General features: G+C 50.3%; 1 protein-coding gene across 2 annotated transcripts; it reads left to right on the forward strand.

Annotated features, from left to right (window-relative positions):
- Positions 1-324: 324 nt before the first annotated feature.
- On the forward strand, positions 325-20,473 carry Ptgs1 (prostaglandin-endoperoxide synthase 1). 2 transcript variants are annotated; one of them, XM_026410366.2, is made up of 11 exons: positions 325-404; positions 495-584; positions 7,199-7,315; positions 7,708-7,848; positions 8,045-8,188; positions 10,221-10,402; positions 10,514-10,597; positions 12,509-12,755; positions 14,539-14,825; positions 17,734-17,881; positions 19,405-20,473. In XM_026410366.2, the coding sequence occupies exons 1-11, from the start codon at positions 398-400 to the stop codon at positions 19,758-19,760; spliced, it is 1,803 nt and encodes a 600-aa protein (XP_026266151.2). In that variant the 5' UTR covers positions 325-397; the 3' UTR covers positions 19,761-20,473. The 2 variants fall into 2 exon arrangements, with proteins under 2 accessions (XP_026266151.2, XP_026266150.2); XM_026410365.2 differs by having other exon boundaries at positions 398-584.
- The last annotated feature ends 787 nt before the right edge of the window (positions 20,474-21,260 follow it).

Below are 21,260 nucleotides of genomic sequence, written 5' to 3' on the forward strand. Positions count from 1 at the left end.
ACGTGCAGGCTGGACTGTTCAGGCTAGTCGCTTCCAGCCTCAGTTCTGCCCCAGGTCCCGGCTGTCCTGAGCTTTGCCCATGGTCCCTGATCCTCCGTTTCCTATCTACTAAATGAACGCATTTCTGGCACCGACTGGCTTTAAAAGGCCAAGCGCCTTGAGGGTCTCAGGTGAAAAGCCGCCTTAGCGACAGTCATACAATAATTAATAAAATGTTTTGGCTGGGACTGGAGCAGAGGAAGTAAGCGGCCGCGGCCCGAGGTGACAGCTGGAGGGAGGGGCGGGGCGGAGCCCCGGGATGGGTGGGGAGGGGGCGGGCCGGGTGGCCGAGCTGGGGCAGAGTGAGGACGCACCCGCACTCGGCCGTCCGCTCGCGCGCCCGCAGCTGCCCCGCGTCATGAGCCGTGAGTGGGACCCCGCTTTCCCGTGCGTCCTCGCGGCCTCCCGGCGGAGCCTTGAACGCCAGGCTCAGCCCCTGTCTCTCTCCTCTGCAGGGAGGAGTCTCTCGCTCCGGTTTCCGCTGCTCCTGCTCCTGCTCCCGCCGCCTCCGGTCCTGCCGGCGGACCCTGGGGCGCCCGCACCGGGTAGGCGGCGCCCTCCGCGCCCACGGGGAGCGCCCGGTGCTGCGCCCCTGGTTTGGTCCAAGCCCCTCGTCTCCCCTCCAGCGGGCTCAGCTTCCCCTTTCTGGGCAGCGCCTGCGAAAGCGGAGGGGGACGAGTCCGTTGGTGGGAAGGAGACCCCCGGGGATGTGGCCGTGGCTGGGGGACTACCAGGCTCTTTTCGCGGGACAGGGGATGGTAGGCAGGGAATCGTGCCGGCGGCAGAGGGGCAGCAGGGACAGCTCCTCTCCAGACCCTTTACCTGTTCTGGGCCCCAGCTGTGCAAAAGCCTGCTCCCCCGGCTAGCCCGCTGTTTCCTGCAGGGGCCTCTTTTGCAGGAAGCGCTGAGGCAAAAGCTGGCCGACCAACGAGTTCCCTTTCTGCAGCCTCTAATTTTCTGGGAAATTATCCTAATTCCCAGCCCCAGTAGAGAAGGTGTCCCCTGGTGAAGACCCCACTATATCAGCCATTCCGAGAGGATGGGAGGTGGACATTCATTTACAGAGCCAGGATTCTCTAACCGGGGTTTAATCCTCCCTCACCTATGAGGTCTCCATTGAGCAGATGAGAAAACTGAGGCTTAGCAGGTGCAGACACTCCCAGGCTCACATAGTACATGGCGGGCTCAGGATTTGAACACAGGACTCTCTGACTCCAGGCACTCTGCAAAGTCTTTGCACAGAAAGCTCCCCTTACCGGCTGCTGGCAGTGGGCCCCTGAACTCTTTTGATTTTATCACCAAGAACTATGGGGAAAGTCAAGTTCTAAGCAGTTCCATCCCTCCCTCCCACAGGCATGAGCCAGGTGAAGGAATTCACTTCTTATCCAGCCAGTCTTCCTCCTCCAGCTTATACTGTGTGTGTGTGTGTGTGTGTGTGTACCTTTGCACACTCAGAATGCAGCTACCCCCACCACCTGCCTGGCCCATCCTTCTCTGAGTTCCCATTTCCTGTATGTAAAACGGGACTAAGAAAGGACAGGAAAGGAGGAGGGTGGTCTCGCTTTCTGCCCCGATGCTTTAGGAACTTGGTGCTCAGAGGAGAGAGGAACGGTTTCTGCATGGGCTGTGAGCTGGACCAGGTCTCTGGTTGAGTCGGTGGCATTGGGGAAGCCAAGGAAAGGATGGAGGCCCTAGGAAAGGATTTGGGTCAGCAAAAACCTGGTTTGGGGAAAGAGGAGAAGGAAGATCCATGTGGCCAGCACTTTACAGTTTACAAAGGCTTGCTGTGGGCATCAACTTCTGTGGTATTCACAACAGAACCGCCAGGGAGATGTGTTTGGTTCATTCTACGGAAGAGGGACTGGAGGTCCAGAGTGGTGAGCCCACTCGTCTGAGGCCCCACAGTGAGCTGGCAGAGCAGCAGCCTGACCAGGCTGTCTCCCCGATCTATTTTTCTAGTCCCCAGATGAGCCCAGCCCTTTCTCTAAGGCCCCATCTGACCCCATCCAGGCCTCTGGGTCCAGCCTCTTTCTTTGCTTGTGCCTGTTGTGGGGGATGAGATGGAGTCCTTCTTGGGGGGCAAGGCTGTGCCAGAGGATCCATAGTGCTCGAGTTTATCCCTGTCCACTCCTGGATTTTGCTTGGTATCATCTTCCTTGCTAGGACAGAGCACTGATGACCAAAGATGCACAAGAAGCCACAGCCTGAGCCACATATGTATGTATAGTTTTAACTTTTTCTACCTGTTAATCATAAGTGTTTCAACAGAATTGCTCTCTTCATTCCTGAGGGCTTACTTCTGTCAGTCTTTGGCTGGGGCTGGGAGACATAGGCTGGAGGAGTGCACAGTCTGATGGGAGAGACAAATGCTAACAGCGGGTTATCCAGGGGATCAAGGGCCATGGCTTAGGAACGCAAGGGGTGGGGCTTAAGAGTAGTTGGGGGGGAGTAGTTGCCTCTTAATGTGAGGAATTGAGGAAGGCTTCTTGGAGGTGGTGACATTTGAACTGGACTTTGAAGGAGGTGGCAGGTGGGAGAGACACCAGGACCACGGTGAAGCACTACAAAGGTCTTTGTGGTAGAAGCAGTGGCATGAGCCAAGGTGCAAGGAACTGAGAGGTAGATGGGAGAGTAGGGAGCCATAGGACCTGAGGCAGGTGCTAGATGACAGGGCCTACAGATGCAGGATGAGAAGCTGGGACCAGAGTTGAGGGTCATTGGGAGTGAGAGAAAGAGGATGGATGAATGACTTGAGGCAGGACTGGAGGTCCAGGAACCCAGTCAGAGGGCCAAGAAACCCAGCAAGGCTCAAGGAAAGAGTGGATGGCCGATGGGGTGCAGGGTAGGAGATTTGGATGCCCTGTGAGTAAATTCAAGCCCAAGCTACCCGGGCATCTGCCCCAGGAAGTTGAAGTCTGTGGCTTTCTAACCCCAGAGGAGGTCAAAGGAGACAAGAAATGAGAAGACCAGGCTGCAGACTTACCCAAGAGGGCAGGGGTCCGCAGGGAGTATGGCTTCTGCTCTATGTAGGGAAAGAGATGGGGCCCAGCTCGGGGTGGGGGGGAAGGCTGTGTCGGGGGGGCTTTGTAATACTCAATTTCATTCCCTCCAGCTCCCGAGTTTGGCTTTGTGACCTCTTCCTAGGTAGGGATAGATCGGGCACGACCTGATACTCGAGCTGTGTGCCAGGTGGGGCAGCCAGGGCCAGCTAACCTTGGCATGTGGGGTGGGGGCCCAGCCTGTGCTGGCTCTCCCTCTGCCTGCAGCCTGCCGCTCCCAATCTCCAGGACCAGCTGGGCCTGTGGGCAGGAGGGCTTCCTCTCTAGCGGGGCTCCTCCAGCTGCCTGCTAGGCTGTGAGGGCCTCGAGCTGCCAGCCCAGCGAGGTGTAGGGCTGGCCCAGGCCTGGCCACTCGGGGCCAGTTTTTCCCTTTGGCTGTCAGGCCCGTGGATTTCTCTAAATATTATTCTTAGGGGATTTGGGTGCAGCCTCTTCTCTTGCTGCCTGACGCCTCCACATCCTGGAGGACTTGGTGTTCCCTGGCTGTGTCTGTCTCCTAGTCACGCTCAGCCCTGTGTCCAGAGCCCCAACTCTTGGGCTGGGGGCATTTTCTTGCCGAAATCCTCAGAAGGGCTCTGGAGCCAGGTGGTCCTGGACAGTGGTTGTCTGCGGGAACATAGCCCGGCTTGGCCTCCAGGCCCGTGTGTCTGTGGGCAGCCTCAGGGTCTCTGCCCTCAGCGAGAGTAGGCTGTAGAATTCTCTGCTGATAGGATGTGGAGATGACATTGATGAGAGTGGTGGAGAGAGCTAGACTGACTCCACCTACGTGTGTGTGTCTGTGGGGTGTCAGGGAAGGCTGCCTTTGAGCTGCCTACTCCATCACCTCAGTAGGACATACAAGGAAAACAAGGCCCTGAGTGTTCAAGGGACTTGAAGACCACACAGGGCACACAGCCAGCAAGAGTAGTAACTTTCTAATTTCCCTTTCCTGTATACCTATGTGGAATACCTGGCCTGTGCTGGGTGAGGGAGATTCAAGGTGAACTAGACCAGTGCCTCACCTCCCCACTTGGAGACCTTGATGGAGGGGTGTCCTGTATTGATCACAGAGCTGGAATGGAATGAAAACATGCAGGATTGAAGCTAGACTCAAGGAAGTCTTCCGTATGAATAGGTCCTGGAGGTCTGGTTGCATCAGGAGATGGCGATCACTGGGGTCTTGGTTTTGCACATTCAGGATTTTCAAGGTTTATCTTGAAGGAACAGGGACGAACCTACCTCACCAGTGGTCATTCCCAGCTTGTGGATCCAAGTGACTCTCCTTTCCCTTTCCTCCCCAGATCTAGACCTGGGCACCTCCAGGAGTGGGAGGGGAGGTAAGGGAAGAGAAAGGGCTTCGAGCCTTGGCTCTGCTACTTGGAAGCCAAGGGGCTCCGGCAGGTCTCCAGCCTCCTCTGGGCCTGTGTTCCTCATTGTGCAATGGGGAGGCCTCCCGCTCCTAGGGAGTGCTGGGAAGATAAATGGGTGTAGGAATGTAAGGTCATAGACTTGCTCAGCTACAGCCCTGGCTTCCCAGCCCTGCGGTGACAGTCCAGCTGTGGTCAAGCAGCACCAGTCTCCTCCCTGACACCCTGGGGCTCCAGGGCTGTTGTCTTCACTGGGCAGGAGTTTTCTTGCCCGGGGAAGCTGGTGTTTATGTAAACAGCTTGGGGAGGAGAAAGGAGAGCTGGGATGGGGAGGGAGGGAGGGGTCCTCCTGGCAGGGGCGAGGCCTTGTGTGGGCAGCCACTGAAGGTCCTGAGCGCCCAGGAGGGGCAGAACTGGGGGCACAGCAGGAGGCCTTGCCTCTAGCTGCGGAGGGTAGGCTGCGAGGGTGAAGGCTAACCTGGGAGTGGCCAGTCTCCTCATGCCCTTTTATTAATTCCACAGACATTTGTTAAGCTCTGGCCACCTCATCTGGCTCCCTGAGTGACCGGATCCCCCTAGTTCCTGGGCTGAGCCTAGGCTGTGTGCCCAGCCTGGGTGGGGAGGAGGACCCTGGGAAGGTGTGGCCCCCTCTTTTGGAAGCTTGTGGTGGAGACCAGCCAGGAGGAGGGAGAGTGGGAGGAGTCAGAGTGGGGACATTGGGGGGAGCTTTGGAGGACAGGGTGAGGGCTCCAAGGGAGGGTCCAGTTGATGGGGAAGAGACTTCTGGAGGATGAAAACCTGGATGAGGATGGAGAAGCCTTTGGTTGTTGGGTGGTGAGGGAGGGGCTGAGGCAGCCTGCTGGAGTTTCAGGACCCTGCAGAGAACCCTGCTGTGGTGGAAATGGGGACCTGGAGCCCGGGGAGGCTTGGCCTTAGCCCCATGCCCCCTGAGTGAAAGGACTGGACCTCTGGTGCTAGAGAGCCTGGCTATCACCGGGAGCTGGGCAGTGGGGAGCTCCAGGGGCTACTGGGCAGGTGAATTGGGCAGGAGTCCTGATCCTGAGCCCCTTTGGCCTTCCTGGGTCTGTGGCCATGGGAAGGGGAGGCCCCTTCCCTGGGTCCTGCCTGCCAGGTCTGCCTGTGGCAGCCTGATAAGGCCTTTCTGTCCAGCCTTCTTCCCCTAGGCCCCTTCCTCCTACACCCCCGCTGGCCACAGAGATGCCATTGTGAGGCTGCGGGGCGTCACTAGGGCTTAAGCAAAACGTTTTGCATGAGTCTTGCTATTTTTTCTTGTGTGTATGTGGGGGATGCCGGGGGCCCTCTCAGAAGGCAGTTTGGGTGGGGGGCAGGCAGCTGCCCAGGCTAAACCCCATGCTGTGAAGAGAGGCCATGGAGACTGGAGGGCCAGGACTTGCTCAAGGTAGTGCCCTTTGACCCTGGCACCCTGCGCCAACTGACCGTCTCACACCAGTTGCTCTTACTCTTGCTACCCTCTTGGCCCCCGCTGATCAGTTGCACAAAGAGTAAGAGTTCCCTATACCATTGGCTCCGAGCCCAGTTAAAGAAGTGTCTGCAGAAGGGTTTCTGGTATTTTCTGCAGAAGGCCAGGAAAGGAGCCACCTGCCAGGAGCCAGGAGTCCAGGGTCTACCTGGTTCTGCTGTGTGTCCTTGGCCAAGTCTCCACCTCTCTCTCAGCCTGGGTTTCTCCTGCTGAGCAGGCAGGGGGGACTCTGTGAGGCAGGGGGGTGGGGTGAACCTGAATAAGCCTCAAGAGTCTACCTTTGCCACTAAAGAAGCACTGAGGTGGTGTAGACTTGAGCAAGGTCAGGGTGGGTGGCCACAGGGATCTGGATTAGATGCAGGGAGGAACTTGGGGGTTTCTCCAGGAGGAAGGAGGCGGCTACCGAGCTCCACTCACTCTCTCTGGAGACTTCGCTGGCCATGTCTCTCCTGTTCCCTTGGTCCACGACCTTCCTCAGGATCTTAGGGTGCAGACAGGACCCTGACAGGTCAAGACTGGGCCTCTCAGGAATGGGGGCTGAGGCCTTTGGGGCGTTGGAGTTTCCCTTCTCTCTCCTGTGCACACTCTGTCCCCAGGGTCTGAAAAACTTCTTTCCTTGGACTTGCTGTCCAGCCAGCGGGGGCAGTGGGGGAGTGAAGGGGAAGGCGTGGTCTGGTGTGACCGTTGTCTGCTGTCCTCTCTGGCTTTCCATTTTTCTGGCCTCAGTTTCCCCTTCTGCAAAGTAAGCATTGTGATGGCAGATCTCATTTTTCTAGTGTCCAGGTGCTCAGAAATTGGGGGCTAGTTGGGAAGAACACCCCCATCTCTGTCCCCTCTCTGAACCCTACAAACCCTGCTGTTGGTGCTGGGCTCTGACTCGGCAGGAAGTGATTGCTCCCTGAGCCTGTGGCCACAGCCTCTTATCAGCTATTTCCTAGCCTTGGCCACAAAGCTGGGGGTCTGGACTCTGCCGCTGCCCCCTTTGGTGGCAGCAGGGAGGAAGAGGGGACTATCCCTTGGGACCCAATGTGGGCTGCAGCTGGGCCTGGGAATGCAGAGTGGGGATTTATGCTCCTGGTTGTGGGAACTGGGGGGAGGGCACCTTAGGGGACACTCAGCGTCCACAGAAGGGCTACCCCTGATTTAGGACAGAGCTGCAAGCCAACTCCATTCCTCGGGCTCCTCACTCCCCCTCAGGGCTGGACGGGTTGGGAGACCCCACATGGTCTTTGACACGTGTTTCTCACCCGCAGTGAACCCCTGTTGTTACTATCCGTGTCAGAACCAGGGTGTCTGTCTCCGCTTCGGCCTGGACCGCTACCAGTGTGACTGTACCCGCACCGGCTATTCCGGCCCCAACTGCACCATCCGTGAGCCAGACCCCCACCCCACCCCTCCTCTCCTCAGCTTTCTTCTGCCCCTGGACCCTCCTCCCAGACCCCATTTCCTGTCCTCATCTCTGTCCATGGCCACCTTCTCCTTCCTTGCCTGGCTCTACCCTCTAGCTGGCCTGGCTTCTACATGAGCTTTTGCTCCTGGTCTACCCACACTCCTTGGTTCTGGCTCTGTGGGAATTCTTTACCCCTCCCTGGCCCTGGCCCCTGGCCCCACATCTGGTTTTGGCCCTGTCATGTCTCCATCTTTACCCCTGTCCCACCAGTACTACTCTGTTCCCTCTGGGCCCTCATTCCCAGTCCCCACCTGCCACCTGGCTACTTCTGGTTCTGCCTGACTGACTGGCTCCCCCCCCCCACCCCTGCAGCTGGACTCTGGACCTGGCTCCGGAATTCCTTGCGGCCCAGCCCCACTTTTGTCCACTTCCTGCTCACGCACGGGCGCTGGCTCTGGGAATTTGTCAATGCCACCTTCATCCGAGACACGCTCATGCGCCTGGTACTCACAGGTGGGTGTGGGGCAAGGCCTCCCTAATCGGAGGAGCAAGAACTCCTGCCAGTTCTTGGGATTCTTGGCACCTGATAAAGGCAGCGGGCAGGGAGACTCTACAATGCCAGAGAAAACAAGCCCCAACCCAAGAGGAGGAGGGAAGGAGGTACAGCTGGGGTGTGAACACTGTTGTCACCATTATTTTCACCCTGCAGTGCGGTCCAACCTTATCCCGAGCCCTCCCACATACAACATAGCGTACAACTACATCAGCTGGGAGTCCTTCTCCAATGTGAGCTATTACACCCAAATTCTGCCTTCTGTGCCCCAAGACTGCCCAACGCCGATGGGGACCAAAGGTAATGGGAAGGGGTGAGGAGCTGGACCTGGGGATTGTATGGGGCGCTCAGTTCTCCTCGTTGGGAAAATGGAGGTAGAAGAGCAATTATTGACCCATTTCACTGATGGGTAGACCAAGGCAAGACAGCTGACACATCCAGAACCAGGGATGAGGACAGGAAAGGATAGCAAAGGGTTAGGCCTGAGGTCACCTAAAAAATGTCAGAGGCAGAGAGAGACCAATGTTTCCCTATTTCCAGGGTACCTCTCTGCCTGAACCTTATCTACTGATGAGGGGGACTCTGCTGGGGTAGGGGTGACTTGATGAGGAAATGTGGGGAGGAGTGAGTGGGGTGTTGTGTTGGGTCCTAACTTTGTGCTGGTTCTTTACTAATGTAAATCATTTCCCATGCTTTACCAGGGTAAAGTTCAAATAAGGTTAGGGTTTTTCTTTAGTTGTCCAAGACCCACCTGGCCTCATTGGCAAAGGTCTTCCTTCTAAGACCTTCTTCTCACTCCACCCTTAATGATCCAGAAGCCTGGGGGTTACTCAGTTCAGAGTTCTTCAGTTCAATTCCGCTTCAAGAACTAGAAAAGGAGAGAGGCTCGTCATTCCACCACGGCTGTTGCTCCAGTTCCCACCACATGGTGTCGCTGCTGAAGCTGTTTCTGTGCAGCCTGGTGGTTGCACTTTTGCAGGTTTCAAGCCTTGCATAGATATTGAAGTCCTGGCTTGGGTGTCCGTGGCTTTCATGCACATGGTTAGCTACCATTCCCAAAGCATAACTTATTCTCCCAGCACAGTTGGGTCTTGCCAACACTGCTGGAATCAATTTTTGCCCATTGTCAATGAGTGAGGATTCCAAATTATGGGTCATGAACCACTCCCTCTAACTTTCCTTTTGGTGAGCTTCGTTTGGGGTACTTGATATCTCTTTCTGTCAGAGAAATCCAGCTGGCTATGTCAATTCAAAGAGTTTCCATTTTTTATAATCTTCAACATTGAGTCTTATATGAGGTGTGGTGAAGGGACACCTTTATCAGAACATTAAAAAAAAAAAAGAAAGAAAACCAAAAAACTATTATTCCTTTCTGTGAGGGGGATTTAGTGCCAACTCATAATTAAGGACTCTCGGTATGTATTCTCATAATGACAGGCACCTGCTTCATGATGATTTTTTTAAGCCTCAGACAGAAAGTCTGACATCATTTAAATTGGTTGGCAAACTAAAAAGCCTGCCAACCAAATCCAGCCCACCCTCTGTTTTTGTAAATAAAGTTTTATTGGAACACAGTCACATTCATTTGTCTCTGTGTTATCTTTGGCTGCTTCCCTGCTATTTGGTTTCCTACAAAACTGAATAGATGAGACAAGAGACCATGTGGTCTGTGAAGCTTGAAAAAAATATATATATTTATTTTAAAGTTTGCTGACTCTTGGTCAAAAAGATTCAGCCTCACTAGTTCTCTGTCATGATTACATCATCTTAGGAAGTTCCTGAAATCCACTTACAAAATAGGTATCATTTGCCCTATTTTACAGATGAAGAAATTGAGGTTCAGAGAAATGAGATGATTTATCTATGTTCACATAGTAAGAAAGTGGCATTACCAGTTGCAAACACAGGACACCTTGCTCCAGGGACAGGAATTGAGTCCTGTGTGTGGAGGGGGGTGGTTAATTTTTCATTATGGAAAAATTTCAAATATACACAAAAGTCAAGAAGAAGGTATAATGAACTATGTACCCATTCCCTAGTTTCAATACTACAGTTTTCCAATCATATTGCATCTATTCCCTCTTAGTTTTCATTGAAGTATTTAATTTTTACTTAAAGCAGATTCCAGATATCAGTTTCAAATATCACCCATAAATACTTCTATGTCTTTTGACAGAGAGGGTACAGGGACTGCTGTGGGTGGGGAGGTGGTCCAGAGGAGGTTGCTCTGGGTGTCCTGCTTGGGCCAGTTTGCTTGGTGAGCCCAGAAATCCCTAGGTCAAGAAGACCCAGACAGGATCCGGGCAGCTATATTTCCTACCTCTGCAACCAGGGAAGAAGCAGCTGCCAGATGCCCAGCTCCTGGGCCAACGCTTCCTGCTCAGGAGGAAGTTTATCCCTGACCCCCAAGGCACCAACCTCATGTTTGCCTTCTTTGCACAACACTTCACCCACCAGTTCTTCAAAACTTCTGGCAAAATGGGTCCTGGCTTCACCAAGGCCTTGGGCCATGGGGTGAGTAAGTAAGAGGGGCTCAGGACTGCTGTGAACCTATCCTGGTACCTGCAGGTCATTACTGGTGGGGCAGGACTCAGGTGATGTGAGTGGACCTCTCTCTGTCCTCAGGTAGACCTGGGCCACATTTATGGAGACAGTCTGGAACGCCAGTATCACCTGCGGCTCTTTAAGGATGGGAAACTCAAGTACCAGGTAGTGCTGGGCCTGGGGGTGGGGCAGGGGGAAGGGTCTCCCATGGTCTTCCTGGCACAAATTGCTGTGGGGAAGGGTGAGTCATGTCCACAGAGGGCCAGCCATGGGAGCTGGAGATGTGTGCCAGGAGAAGAGACAGTAAGTAAACCCTGGGAAGGAGTGCCAGTCACGCAAACCAAATGAGGAACATTCCTGGCACCCTGTGTCCTGCTGGGAGGGGTTTGGTTGTCTGTCTCAAACATTTGTAATTTGCATATATTCATTTAATTTTTCCACAATATTAATTGGGCACCATGATGTGCCTTGCACAAGTGATTGAGCAGTCCTGTCATCAGGGAACCTCAACCTGTCAGGGGCCACAGACATAAATGCTAGGAGGTGAGTTCCATGAGGACTTCCCGTCTAAACTAGCAATGTCCTACAGAAACATAATGTGAGCCTCATAGGTAATTTAAATTTTCTAGTTGCCCCATGAAAAAGAAGCAGGTGTCATAGATTTTAATAATATATTTACTTGATATGGTATTTCTGAATATTATCATTTCAACATGCAATCAATACAAAAATTATTAATAAAGTTCTCAGCCAGGCACAGTGGTACACATCTGTAATCCTAGGTACTCAGGAGGCTGAGGCAGGAAGATTGCAAGTTTGAGGTCATGCTAGGCAATATAGGGAGTGCCTGTCTCAAAATAAAATTTTAAAAAAGGTCTGGGGATGCACAAGTGGCAGAGTACTTGCCTAGCTTGCACAAGACCCTGGGTTCTACTCCTGGTATTGAAAAAAAAAATCTTACATTACTCTTTTCAAACTAAATCTTATAAAATCTGATGTATATTTATACTTGAAGAATATTTTAGTTTGGATGCTAAATTTTCACTGGTAATATCTGTATTTAGATTCTATAAAATTTATAGTTAAGTAGATTCACATAGCCAAATTGTTCTCAACATTCCTAAAGATTTTACAATAGTTGCAGTATCAGTTTTAAAATTTAAATCTTAGTCTAGTAAAAATCTAAATAAAATTTAAATTAGATTCAGTTCTTCATTCACGCTAGCCAAATTTCTAGTACCTAAGATCTGAACATGGCTAGTGGCTACCATATTGGATTTTGTAAATCTAAATGAGCAAAAACCAAAGCAAAGTTTTGAATCTTTTGGACTAAGAACAGTAGTTGGCATATAGTAATTCATCAGTGTGTATTTAATGAATGAATGAATGAATTAATTAATGAAGAAACTGCCGTGTAACCATTTACACTGGCGACAGCTGCCACTAAGGAGAAGCTGTGGGTGCTTCTAGAGTGTTCAGAGGCTGGGGAAGTCTTCCCTAGGAAGTTAGGAATAAAGAGAGAATTGCATAAAAGGGAGGAGGGATTAGGGAGGCCAAGCAGGGGTGAGGGCTTTCCAGGTAGAGGTTTAGTGTGTGCAAAGGCTTGGAGGCAGGAAGCAGCCTGGGTGACTTGGAGGGGACGTAAGATGTTTGCTGAACCCAGCAATCAAATGTAAGATTCCCAATGAGGGTGTTTATATCTGCAGGGGGCTGTACTAAGGATTTCTGATTTCTAAGATCAGAGAGAGGACTTGGAAGGGTTTCAAGCCTGCGAGGGATATTAGATGTGAGTCTTTTAAAAGGTGGTGCTGATTTCAGTGTAGAGAATGGACTATGTGGGGTAAAGAGTGGACATAGGGAGCCCATTTAGGGAGTGGAATCTGGGAGGAAGATGAGGGTGGGTTGGACAAGGGTGGTGTTCGCAGAGTTGGCGTGCAGGAGCCTGATTTGAAGAGAGGTTCAGGAGGTAGACTTGACAGCCTTGGTAAAGGTCAGGCAGCAGCCGAAGTGTGGGGGTGGGGACTTGGGTGCTGCGGATGCCCCGCCCCCAGGTTGCCAGGCAACTCCATCCCACAGGTGTTGGATGGGGAGATGTACCCGCCTTCAGTGGACCAGGCTCCGGTGTTGATGCACTACCCACGGGGCATCCCGCCCCAAAACCAGATGGCGGTGGGCCAGGAGGTGTTTGGGCTGCTTCCCGGGCTCATGCTCTATGCCACACTCTGGCTGCGAGAGCACAACCGCGTGTGTGACCTGCTGAAAGCCGAGCACCCAACCTGGGATGATGAACAGCTCTTCCAGACCACCCGTCTCATCCTCATAGGTGAGGCCTCCGAACAAGCCCTGCCCAGGATGGCCACCTGCTCAGTCCTGAGACACAGGGCCGGGGTTAGAATCCTGGCTCTTCTGCTTACCTGCCGGGAAACTGCTTGCAGGCTGCTCCAGGTCTGTGAGCCTCAGTCCTGGAATCTGTACTTGGGGGTGGATCATGATTGAAAGGATCTGCAGAGTTGATGAATGGGATGCACCTAGTAGGTCTGCAGAGAATGAGTGACTGTGGTGTTTGATGATGAGCTGAACTGAGTGACACACAGCACATTTGATCAGCAGCCCCCCAGATGCACACTTGGTGTCCCCAGCACACACAGGGTCAAACCCCTGCCTGCCCAGCCTTCAGGCATCTTCCTGTTTCCTGCTCTGCATGTGTCTGCTTTTCTGGAGTTGGGCAGCTTCTAGGTGACTCAGGGACAGGATATTTTTGTGTTCCCTACGGGGGCGAGTCTGCAACCTAAAATGTCAGAAGGCTTCTTGCCTGGGAGCTTAGCTCCTCACACTCCTGTCCAGACCATGGTCTCTCTGAGTCACCAGTAGCCAGCCCCTGCCCCCACTTCTGGGCACTACTGGGCATGACTGGTCCCAATTATAGTGCCTAATTTACTGGAGCCTGGAAGGCAAGAACTGCCTCAAGAGGGTGGAGGAGCTGATTCCAAAGTCCCCGCCCTGAAGAGACCTTGAGCAGAGAGGGCAAGAGTAAGGCTGGAGGCCGCTCATCGCACTAGCTGGTTCTGAAGGCCAAAGGCGGGAATCCTAGGGCACTGCACATCCAGGGCTTCATGTAACTCCACAACAGTTAAACATTATTGGTTTGAACCAGATAAGATTACACTTGTGAAAATTAAGACTCAGAGAGATTAAATGAATTTTTCACTCAGCAGAGGGACACTTGAAATAGGTCTGATTCAATGAATATTGTTATCCTGAGATTAGTATACATTTTACAGATAAGGAAAGAGAGATTAAATGAATCTTCAGAGAGATTAATTATCTTGGCCTGAGTCTACAAATGGTGAAGTTAGGATTTGGACCCAGGTCTGCTCATTCCAAATTCTGTGGCTCCTGGTCAGTTTACTAAAATCCAATGTGTGTAATGGCTAATTGGTCAAACGATTAGTTTACTTTAATATCTAATTGGCCAGTTTTCATTTTGTTATGGAATGTTCAATTTGCTTCTTCCCTGATATTTACTATGTAGCTGGTTCCTGAGAGGGAAAAGGAAAATAATCTATCCATAAGAATTCTTATATATAAGAACCTATAAGAAATGAATGTATTTTTTTCAAACATATTCAGGGAGAGGCTCACCTTCTGTCCTTAGGGACCCTCCTTTGGTTGCTGTAGCAGCTGTCGGGGGGGGGTCTCTTTGAAGTCCCCTCCTCCATAGAGGGTGCCAGTATAGAGACTCCTCACTAAGTCGAACTCATCTACTCCGACCTATTTTAGTGGGCTGTGGGAGGGTGGTCACCCACGAGTTGCAAAACCAAACCTTGGACACCTCCTTTGCATGTTCAGCTTACGTGGGACTAGAACTTCCCTTTGGGATGTGGGGGTAGTGGTGTTTCTGTCTTGGGACCTTGGTCAAACCTGAGAAATAGACAGTTCTATTTTCATATCCTGTTTCAAGGAGACAAAGTGGAAGTGGCCAAATAAAATTAGCAACAATAAGGAGACCATAGCAAGCAGTACTTTTTGTGAGTGGGCATGCTTTGCCAGCCAGGTATCTTGTCACTGTGCTCTGCTGACCCGATTTCTAATCCTCCCCTGCGCAGGGGAGACCATCAAGATTGTCATTGAGGATTATGTGCAGCATTTGAGTGGCTACTTCCTGCAGTTAAAGTTTGACCCAGAGCTGCTGTTCAGAGCCCAGTTCCAGTACCAAAACCGTATTGCCGTGGAGTTCAACCAGCTCTACCACTGGCATCCGCTCATGCCCGACTCTTTCAAGGTGGGCTCCCAAGAGTACACCTACGAGCAGTTCTTGTTCAATACCTCCATGCTGGTGGACTACGGGGTAGAGGCCCTGGTGGATGCCTTCTCTCGCCAGAAAGCTGGCCGGGTAAGCCTGGGAGCGGTGTGGGTGGGCTCAGGAGGGCTCTAGGCTCCATAGACCTGGGTTCAAATCCCAGTTCCTTCCCCTGTAAAGTGGGGGTGTTGTCACTTTAAAAGGATGATTTATGGGCATTCCTTCATGAATTGTCTTGTTCATTTGTTCATTTGATAACACCAGACATTATTAATGCAGGTGCTGAGGATATACTGATGAACAAGACTGATGTGGGTCTTGGGTCCTTGTTCCTTTGGCATTTTACACCTCAGCAAGGGATAATCATCCGATGACAATTCAACATTATTTGAGCCCTTGCTGTATGTGAGGCATGGTGCTCAGTACTGTTCTGATGTAATTAGAATCATACTTGCAATTGAGGAACAGGACATCCAGGGTATAGTAACATGAGAAAAACCTTGCACATAGTAAGTGTTTTTTAGATCCACACTTCTGTCATGGACTGAACTCTATCTTCCCTCAAGTTTGTACATTGGAATCCTAACCCCTCAAACTTCAGAATATTTGGAAATAATGTCTTCAAAGAGTTGATCAAGGCTAATGAGGAAATTAGAGTGGGCCACAATCTAATATGATTGGTATTCTTCTAAGAAGAGATTAAGATTTGGACCCGCACGGGGGAAGACTGTGAAGATGCAGGGTGAAGATGGCTATCTGCAAGCCAAGCAGAAAGGCCTCAGGAAAAACCAGTTCCCCAGCACTTCTGTCTTGGACTTCTAGCCTCCAAACCCTGAAGAAATAAATTTCTGTTGGTTGAGCCACTCAGATTAGAGTCACTCAGATTGTCTTGGTAGGAAGCTGTGGCACCATATAGACGTGGACTTCCTTCTGGGATTTCAACTGGAGTTAGCACAAGCTGCCACCAGCCTCTGGTGGTTGGTTTATGGCCTCTGTTCTTTGTGGGGACACAGATGTGAATAGAGACAATATAACCCTGTGTGAGACTGTGTGGTTTCCAAAGAATTTATTAAGAATGACCTTGACGATGCCCGTGAAAGACAAGACAAAAGGGCAACAGAAATGCACTGACTCTCAGGATATTCCAAAGAGCATGAGAAGTGATCAAATCTGGCTTTCCCTGAAAATCATCTCCCAAGGCCACTCTCTGGGGGGGGGGGGGTGACCGTGTGACCAACACTCCAACTGCTTTGCATCTTTTCTGTCATTTATTTTACCATAATCTATCAGGTAGATGCTTTTACCTTCCCCATTTTTGCATATGAGGAAACGCAAAGTTAGCTCAAATAACTGCCCAAGGTCCCTATGTTTGTCTGCTAGGACTGGCGTCACAAAGTCCCCCACAAACTGGGTGGCCTAAAACAACAGAAATGTATTCTTCCACTGTTCTAGAAACTAGAAATCTGAGATTGAGGTACCAGTAGGGCCAGGCTCTCTCTGAATGCTCTAGGGCACCCTCCGTTCCATGCCTTTCCCTGAGTTTCCGGCGGTTGCTGACATCCTCAATGCTCCTTGGCTTGTAGGTCTATCAGTCCAATCTCTGTCTCTGTTGTCACCAGTGTTGTCCCTGTGTCTTTATTCTCATTTTACAAGGATACTGGAACATAGACTTATTGGATTAGGGCCCACCCTAATCAAGTATGATTTCCTTTTAACTTGATGATTACATCTGTAAACACTACAATCTCCACTTATCAGTGAGGGATACCTTCCAAGACTCTCAATGGATGTCTGAAACTTCAGATGGTACTGAACACTATATACGCTGTTTCTTCCTATATATACATACTTAAGATAATGTTTAGTTTATAAAATAGGCACAATAAGAGGTATATCATAATAGCTAATGATAAAATAGAATATCTATAACTGTAATAAAAGTATGTGAATGTGGTCTTCTCTGTCTCTCAAAATATCTTATTGTACTGCACTCGCCCTTCTGCAATGGATGAAGTGAGATGAATGACACAGCATATGATTCAGGGTTAGTTTTCCACAGAAGGGTTACTTGAACATAAGCACCCTGATATCGTGACAGTTGATCTGATAACCAAGAAGCTGTTAAGTGATTGACTAGCCAGGAGCTCAAAGTGTGGATATGCTGGACCAAGGGATGATTCACATCCTGGGCAAGACTGAGTGGGGGCTGAGCTAGATTTCATCATGCTACTTAGAACAGCACGCAATTTAAGACTTATGAATTGTTTATTTCTGGAATTTTCCATTAAATAGTTTTGGAGCAAAACTGGGCAAGGAGGCAAATGTATTCCAAATAAGGTCCCATTCATAGGCACTGCAGGTTAGTACTTCAGTGCACCTTTTGGAGGGACAAAATTCAACCTACAACAGTATGACAACTTCTTGTAAATGTTTGAGCTGGGATTGGTACCAGCCTCTGCTTCCTTTGTTCCAAGTCTGCTTTGCTTCAAGCTGTTTAGTTTCATTCAACTGTGCTTTTCTTTTTTCTTGTCCAATTATACTTGTTCGGTGGAAAACAGACCTGTCTCTTTAGCATTCACATTGTCATTTCATCGGAGCCGTAGAGTTTTCTTTAGACCAATGCTCCTTAAATACTATAAATAGGAATCTTTTTTTTCTGGAGACTTCTTTCCTTACCTCATCAGGTTATCTGGGCTTTGAACCTTATTTCTCTCCTTTTATACAGGATTATACCATGTGTTGATGTGACTCAAAGGAGTGGGGAACAGTGCAGCTTTTGAGAAACTGTAGAGGTCCACTTCAAAGCTGAGGAAGCTGAGAATCTATCTGAAGGGCATAGCATGGCAGAGCTAGGCCAGACCCCCAGCATCATGATGGGCTGAACCAAGCTCTCTGTCCTCGCTTGGAAAGAACTCATGAGGTTCTTTCCTAAGGCCTTATGCAGGCTCCCAGAGGGTCTGGCATGACTCTCAGACCAACAGCTGCGCTTGTCTCTTGGCAGATCGGTGGGGGTAGGAACATAGACCACCACATTCTTCATGTGGCTGTGGACGTCATCAAGGAGTCTCGAGAGATGCGGCTGCAGCCCTTCAATGAGTACCGCAAGAGGTTTGGCATGAAGCCCTACACCTCCTTCCAGGAGCTCACAGGTGAGCAGCCATTTCCCAGCCATAGTCCCTGCCCTGGAGGGACTTGTGGTAAAGTGAGGGAGACATCAGGGAAACAGAACGGGACAACACAGGTGGCTAGCACTGTGGCTGTGGGCATAAGGGGTGGCCAACGACCCCACTTGAGGAGAGAAGGTGACTTCAGCTGGTTTGAAGGATGAATAGGAATTTTCCAGATGGAAAATAGAGGGAGGAGCATTTAGGTAGGAAGAGCAAGAGCAATTAGCAGGGTGCCCACTGGGTAGAACAGTTAAAGATGGGACTTGGTGGTGGGGTGTGCATTGGTGCCAAACTGTAGACTCTTGCATCTTGGATTTCATGCTAAAGATTTTAAGTTTTATTCTGCCTCAAGGTTCCTCAATACTCATTAATGGACAGCTGCATAAGAATCACTTAGAAATGTTATTAAAATACCAAATTTGGCTGGGGTTGTAGCTCAGTGGTAGGGTGTGTCTTTAGCCTGCTCAAGGCCCTGGCTTCAATCCTCAAAACCAAAATAATCAAAACTCCACTTCTTGGGGCTGGGGTGGTGGCTCAGTGGTAGAGTGCTCGCCTAGCATGCATGAGGTGCTGAGGATCGATCGGCACTGGGTTCGATCCTCAGCACCACATAAAAACAAACTAATATATCCACCTAAAAAACGAAAAGATACATAAATAAATAGATATTTAAAAAATTCACTTCTCAGATCCTCTTCCAGGGATTCTGGTGTTCAAGAATCTGCATGCATGTGTATATGTGCATGTTCTCTCTCTCTCTCTCTCTCACACATACACACTCACACACACACACCTTTTCCCCTAAGATTCTCAGATGTTGGAAACCCTTGTCACAGATGATGAGGAACCACTGGAGCAGGGTGTGACATGCCCCCTGTACAGTGCCTTGTGGAGAACAGGAGGGAAGCCCCCTGCTGCCTTCCCTTGGTCACTGTCTGTGAACATGTGGGTCTCAGAGTGCATCCTGGGATCAGTGGATGAGTTCCCCATGATCCCAGAAAAGCAGTCTTTGTCATTCTTTAATCTCTCATGACAAATGGTCCAGAGGGCCACTGGATGTCTGTGTGAACTTGGACATGTTACATTGCACCCTTGAACTCTAGTATACAGAGGGGCTTGGACTAAGATAAGGTCTTAAAGTCTACCTGAGAAGGAAGCCACACAGACCGCACACTCTCTGTTGTAAAGACCAGGTATTTTGGGCCCATAGTTGGGGGATGAGTTGCTTGAGGTCACAAGCACTGTGGTGACAGATCTAGGTCCCTAGACTCTCTCTTCGGTAGCCATTCCTTTCCTAAACTCCATCCAGGATGAGGGTCAATTTGTACTTTTCTTTCTGACCCTTTCCCCCAATTCCAGAGAGAACAGATTTTGTAGGGCATCTGCTCAGTTGTTCAAATTTTGGAGTTTCCATTATCTCCAGAAAGAGATGGGCCTAGAAAGTTCCCTCCCAAGGTCAACCTCAGTGGCACTCTGACTCTGACTCTGGCTTCTCCCCGTGGTAGGAGAGAAGGAGATGGCAGCTGAGTTGGAGGAGCTGTACGGAGACATCGATGCTTTGGAATTCTACCCGGGGCTGCTGCTTGAAAAGTGCCTTCCGAACTCCATTTTTGGGGAGAGCATGATAGAGATTGGGGCTCCCTTTTCCCTTAAGGGTCTTCTGGGAAATCCCATCTGCTCTCCAGAGTACTGGAAACCCAGCACATTCGGCGGCGAGGTAGGCTTCAACATTGTCAACACGGCCACACTGAAGAAACTCGTCTGCCTCAACACCAAGACCTGTCCCTATGTGTCCTTCCAAGTGCCACACTCCAGTCAGGACAATGGACATGCTGTAGAGCGACCATCCACAGAACTCTGAGAGGGACTAGGAAGCAGACTTTTGGAGGGTAGGGCTTTGTGCTTGTCATTCTAGAATGCTGAGGCCAGGATTGATATTCCAAAATGGTGGTTTTGGGGTTTGGCATTTGAAGTGTTGGGGTTGACATGTAGAACTTTGGGTCTCTCCCCTTCTCTGGAATATGATGCTTTTTGTCACTCTAGAATGCTAAATTCCTTGTTGACCATTCAGAATGTTAGGAGTGGTTCTCATTTGGCCTGTCAGAACACTGGGTTTCTGGTTGACAACCTTGAATTTCAGATTTCTGGGAATATAGGCATTCTAGATTATAGAGCTCCTTATGAAATCTTCAATAAATTAGGGGGTTCTTATTTTGCATTCTAGAATCTGGGTGGCCCTCCAGAATGTTGATGGTATGATGGGTGATTCAGAATGTTGTGCTTCTGGTTGATGACCCAGAACAGAAGCTGGTCCTGACCTGAACGTCTAGACTGTTAATTTGATTAATTTTCCTGTTCAGTGAGATAGCCGTAGACCAGAAGGACCTAAGGACCAACTAGAATGCACTGCCTGAATGTGTTCTTGCACTGAGGGGCAAAGAAGTGGGGTGTTCTTCTTGGTACCCCCACTAGGAACCTGGTCCAAGGATATAGAGAGAACAGATGGGCTTTTCCATGCCATTGATTGGAAGCCATTCGAGCTCCGTCCCCATCCAGGTCTTGACTCATGGCAGCTGTTTCTCATGAAGCTAATAAAATTCTCTTTCCAAAGTTACCTGCTATGTATCTCTTGTGGTCTCATTCCCCAAGTGCAGAGATAACACCAAAGTGGCTTTCTTTTTGGCTCAAGCCAGGTGTACTAGAGGCTCAGCATGAGACTCTCCATGGGGATCCTTGGGGCTGACCTTGAATACACTTGAATACCTCGGTGCTTCATTTCTCCCTGTGGGTCAAGCACTTCCTTTTTTCTGGCCACTCTTCTAAAATAACCAATTCCCCAGCACTGGAGATGTCACATTCTGTTCCCACCAGTTGATTTAAACAACTTCCTCCCTGACAGAATAGACAACAGAGAGGAGGAGAGCACTACCGTGCACCAACTCTGTACACCTGATTCTTATTTATTTCAACAGTACGATGTGGGTGGAGGAATCCCCATTTCAAAGCAGAGGAAACTGAGCCTCAGAGTGGCCGAGTGACATGCTTGCCTCACAGGTGCCTTAGTCAGGCGTGGACTCCAGCTCCAGTGGAGTCTAGAGCCTGTGTTCTTCTCATCCCTGGTTTGACTCAGTGCCAGGCCTCCTGTTGCTTGTCTGGCTCAGGGTCAAGACCCAGGGTGGGTGTAACCTTCACCTTACACGCTAGCTATTCATTCAGTCACAAATGTTTATTGTCCTAAGTGCTTACGATGTGATGTGCCAATTACTTTGCTGAGCTTCAGGATACACAGTGAATGATCATTGTTGATAAGGTTTCTGCCTGTATAGGGCTCACATTCCAGTGTGTGGGGGGGCAGGTAGAA

Source organism: Urocitellus parryii, chromosome 4 (genome assembly GCF_045843805.1).
Source record: "Urocitellus parryii isolate mUroPar1 chromosome 4, mUroPar1.hap1, whole genome shotgun sequence".
Taxonomy (NCBI): Eukaryota; Metazoa; Chordata; class Mammalia; order Rodentia; family Sciuridae; genus Urocitellus; species Urocitellus parryii.

Coding starts and splice junctions, on each gene's coding strand:
- Ptgs1 (XM_026410365.2), top strand. CDS start 398: ATGAGCCGTGAGTGGGACCCCGCTTTCCCGTGCGTCCTCGCGGCCTCC. Junction 585..7,198: donor CCCTGGGGCGCCCGCACCGG/GTAGGCGGCGCC, acceptor TCTCACCCGCAG/TGAACCCCTGTTGTTACTAT. Junction 7,316..7,707: donor CGGCCCCAACTGCACCATCC/GTGAGCCAGACC, acceptor CCACCCCTGCAG/CTGGACTCTGGACCTGGCTC.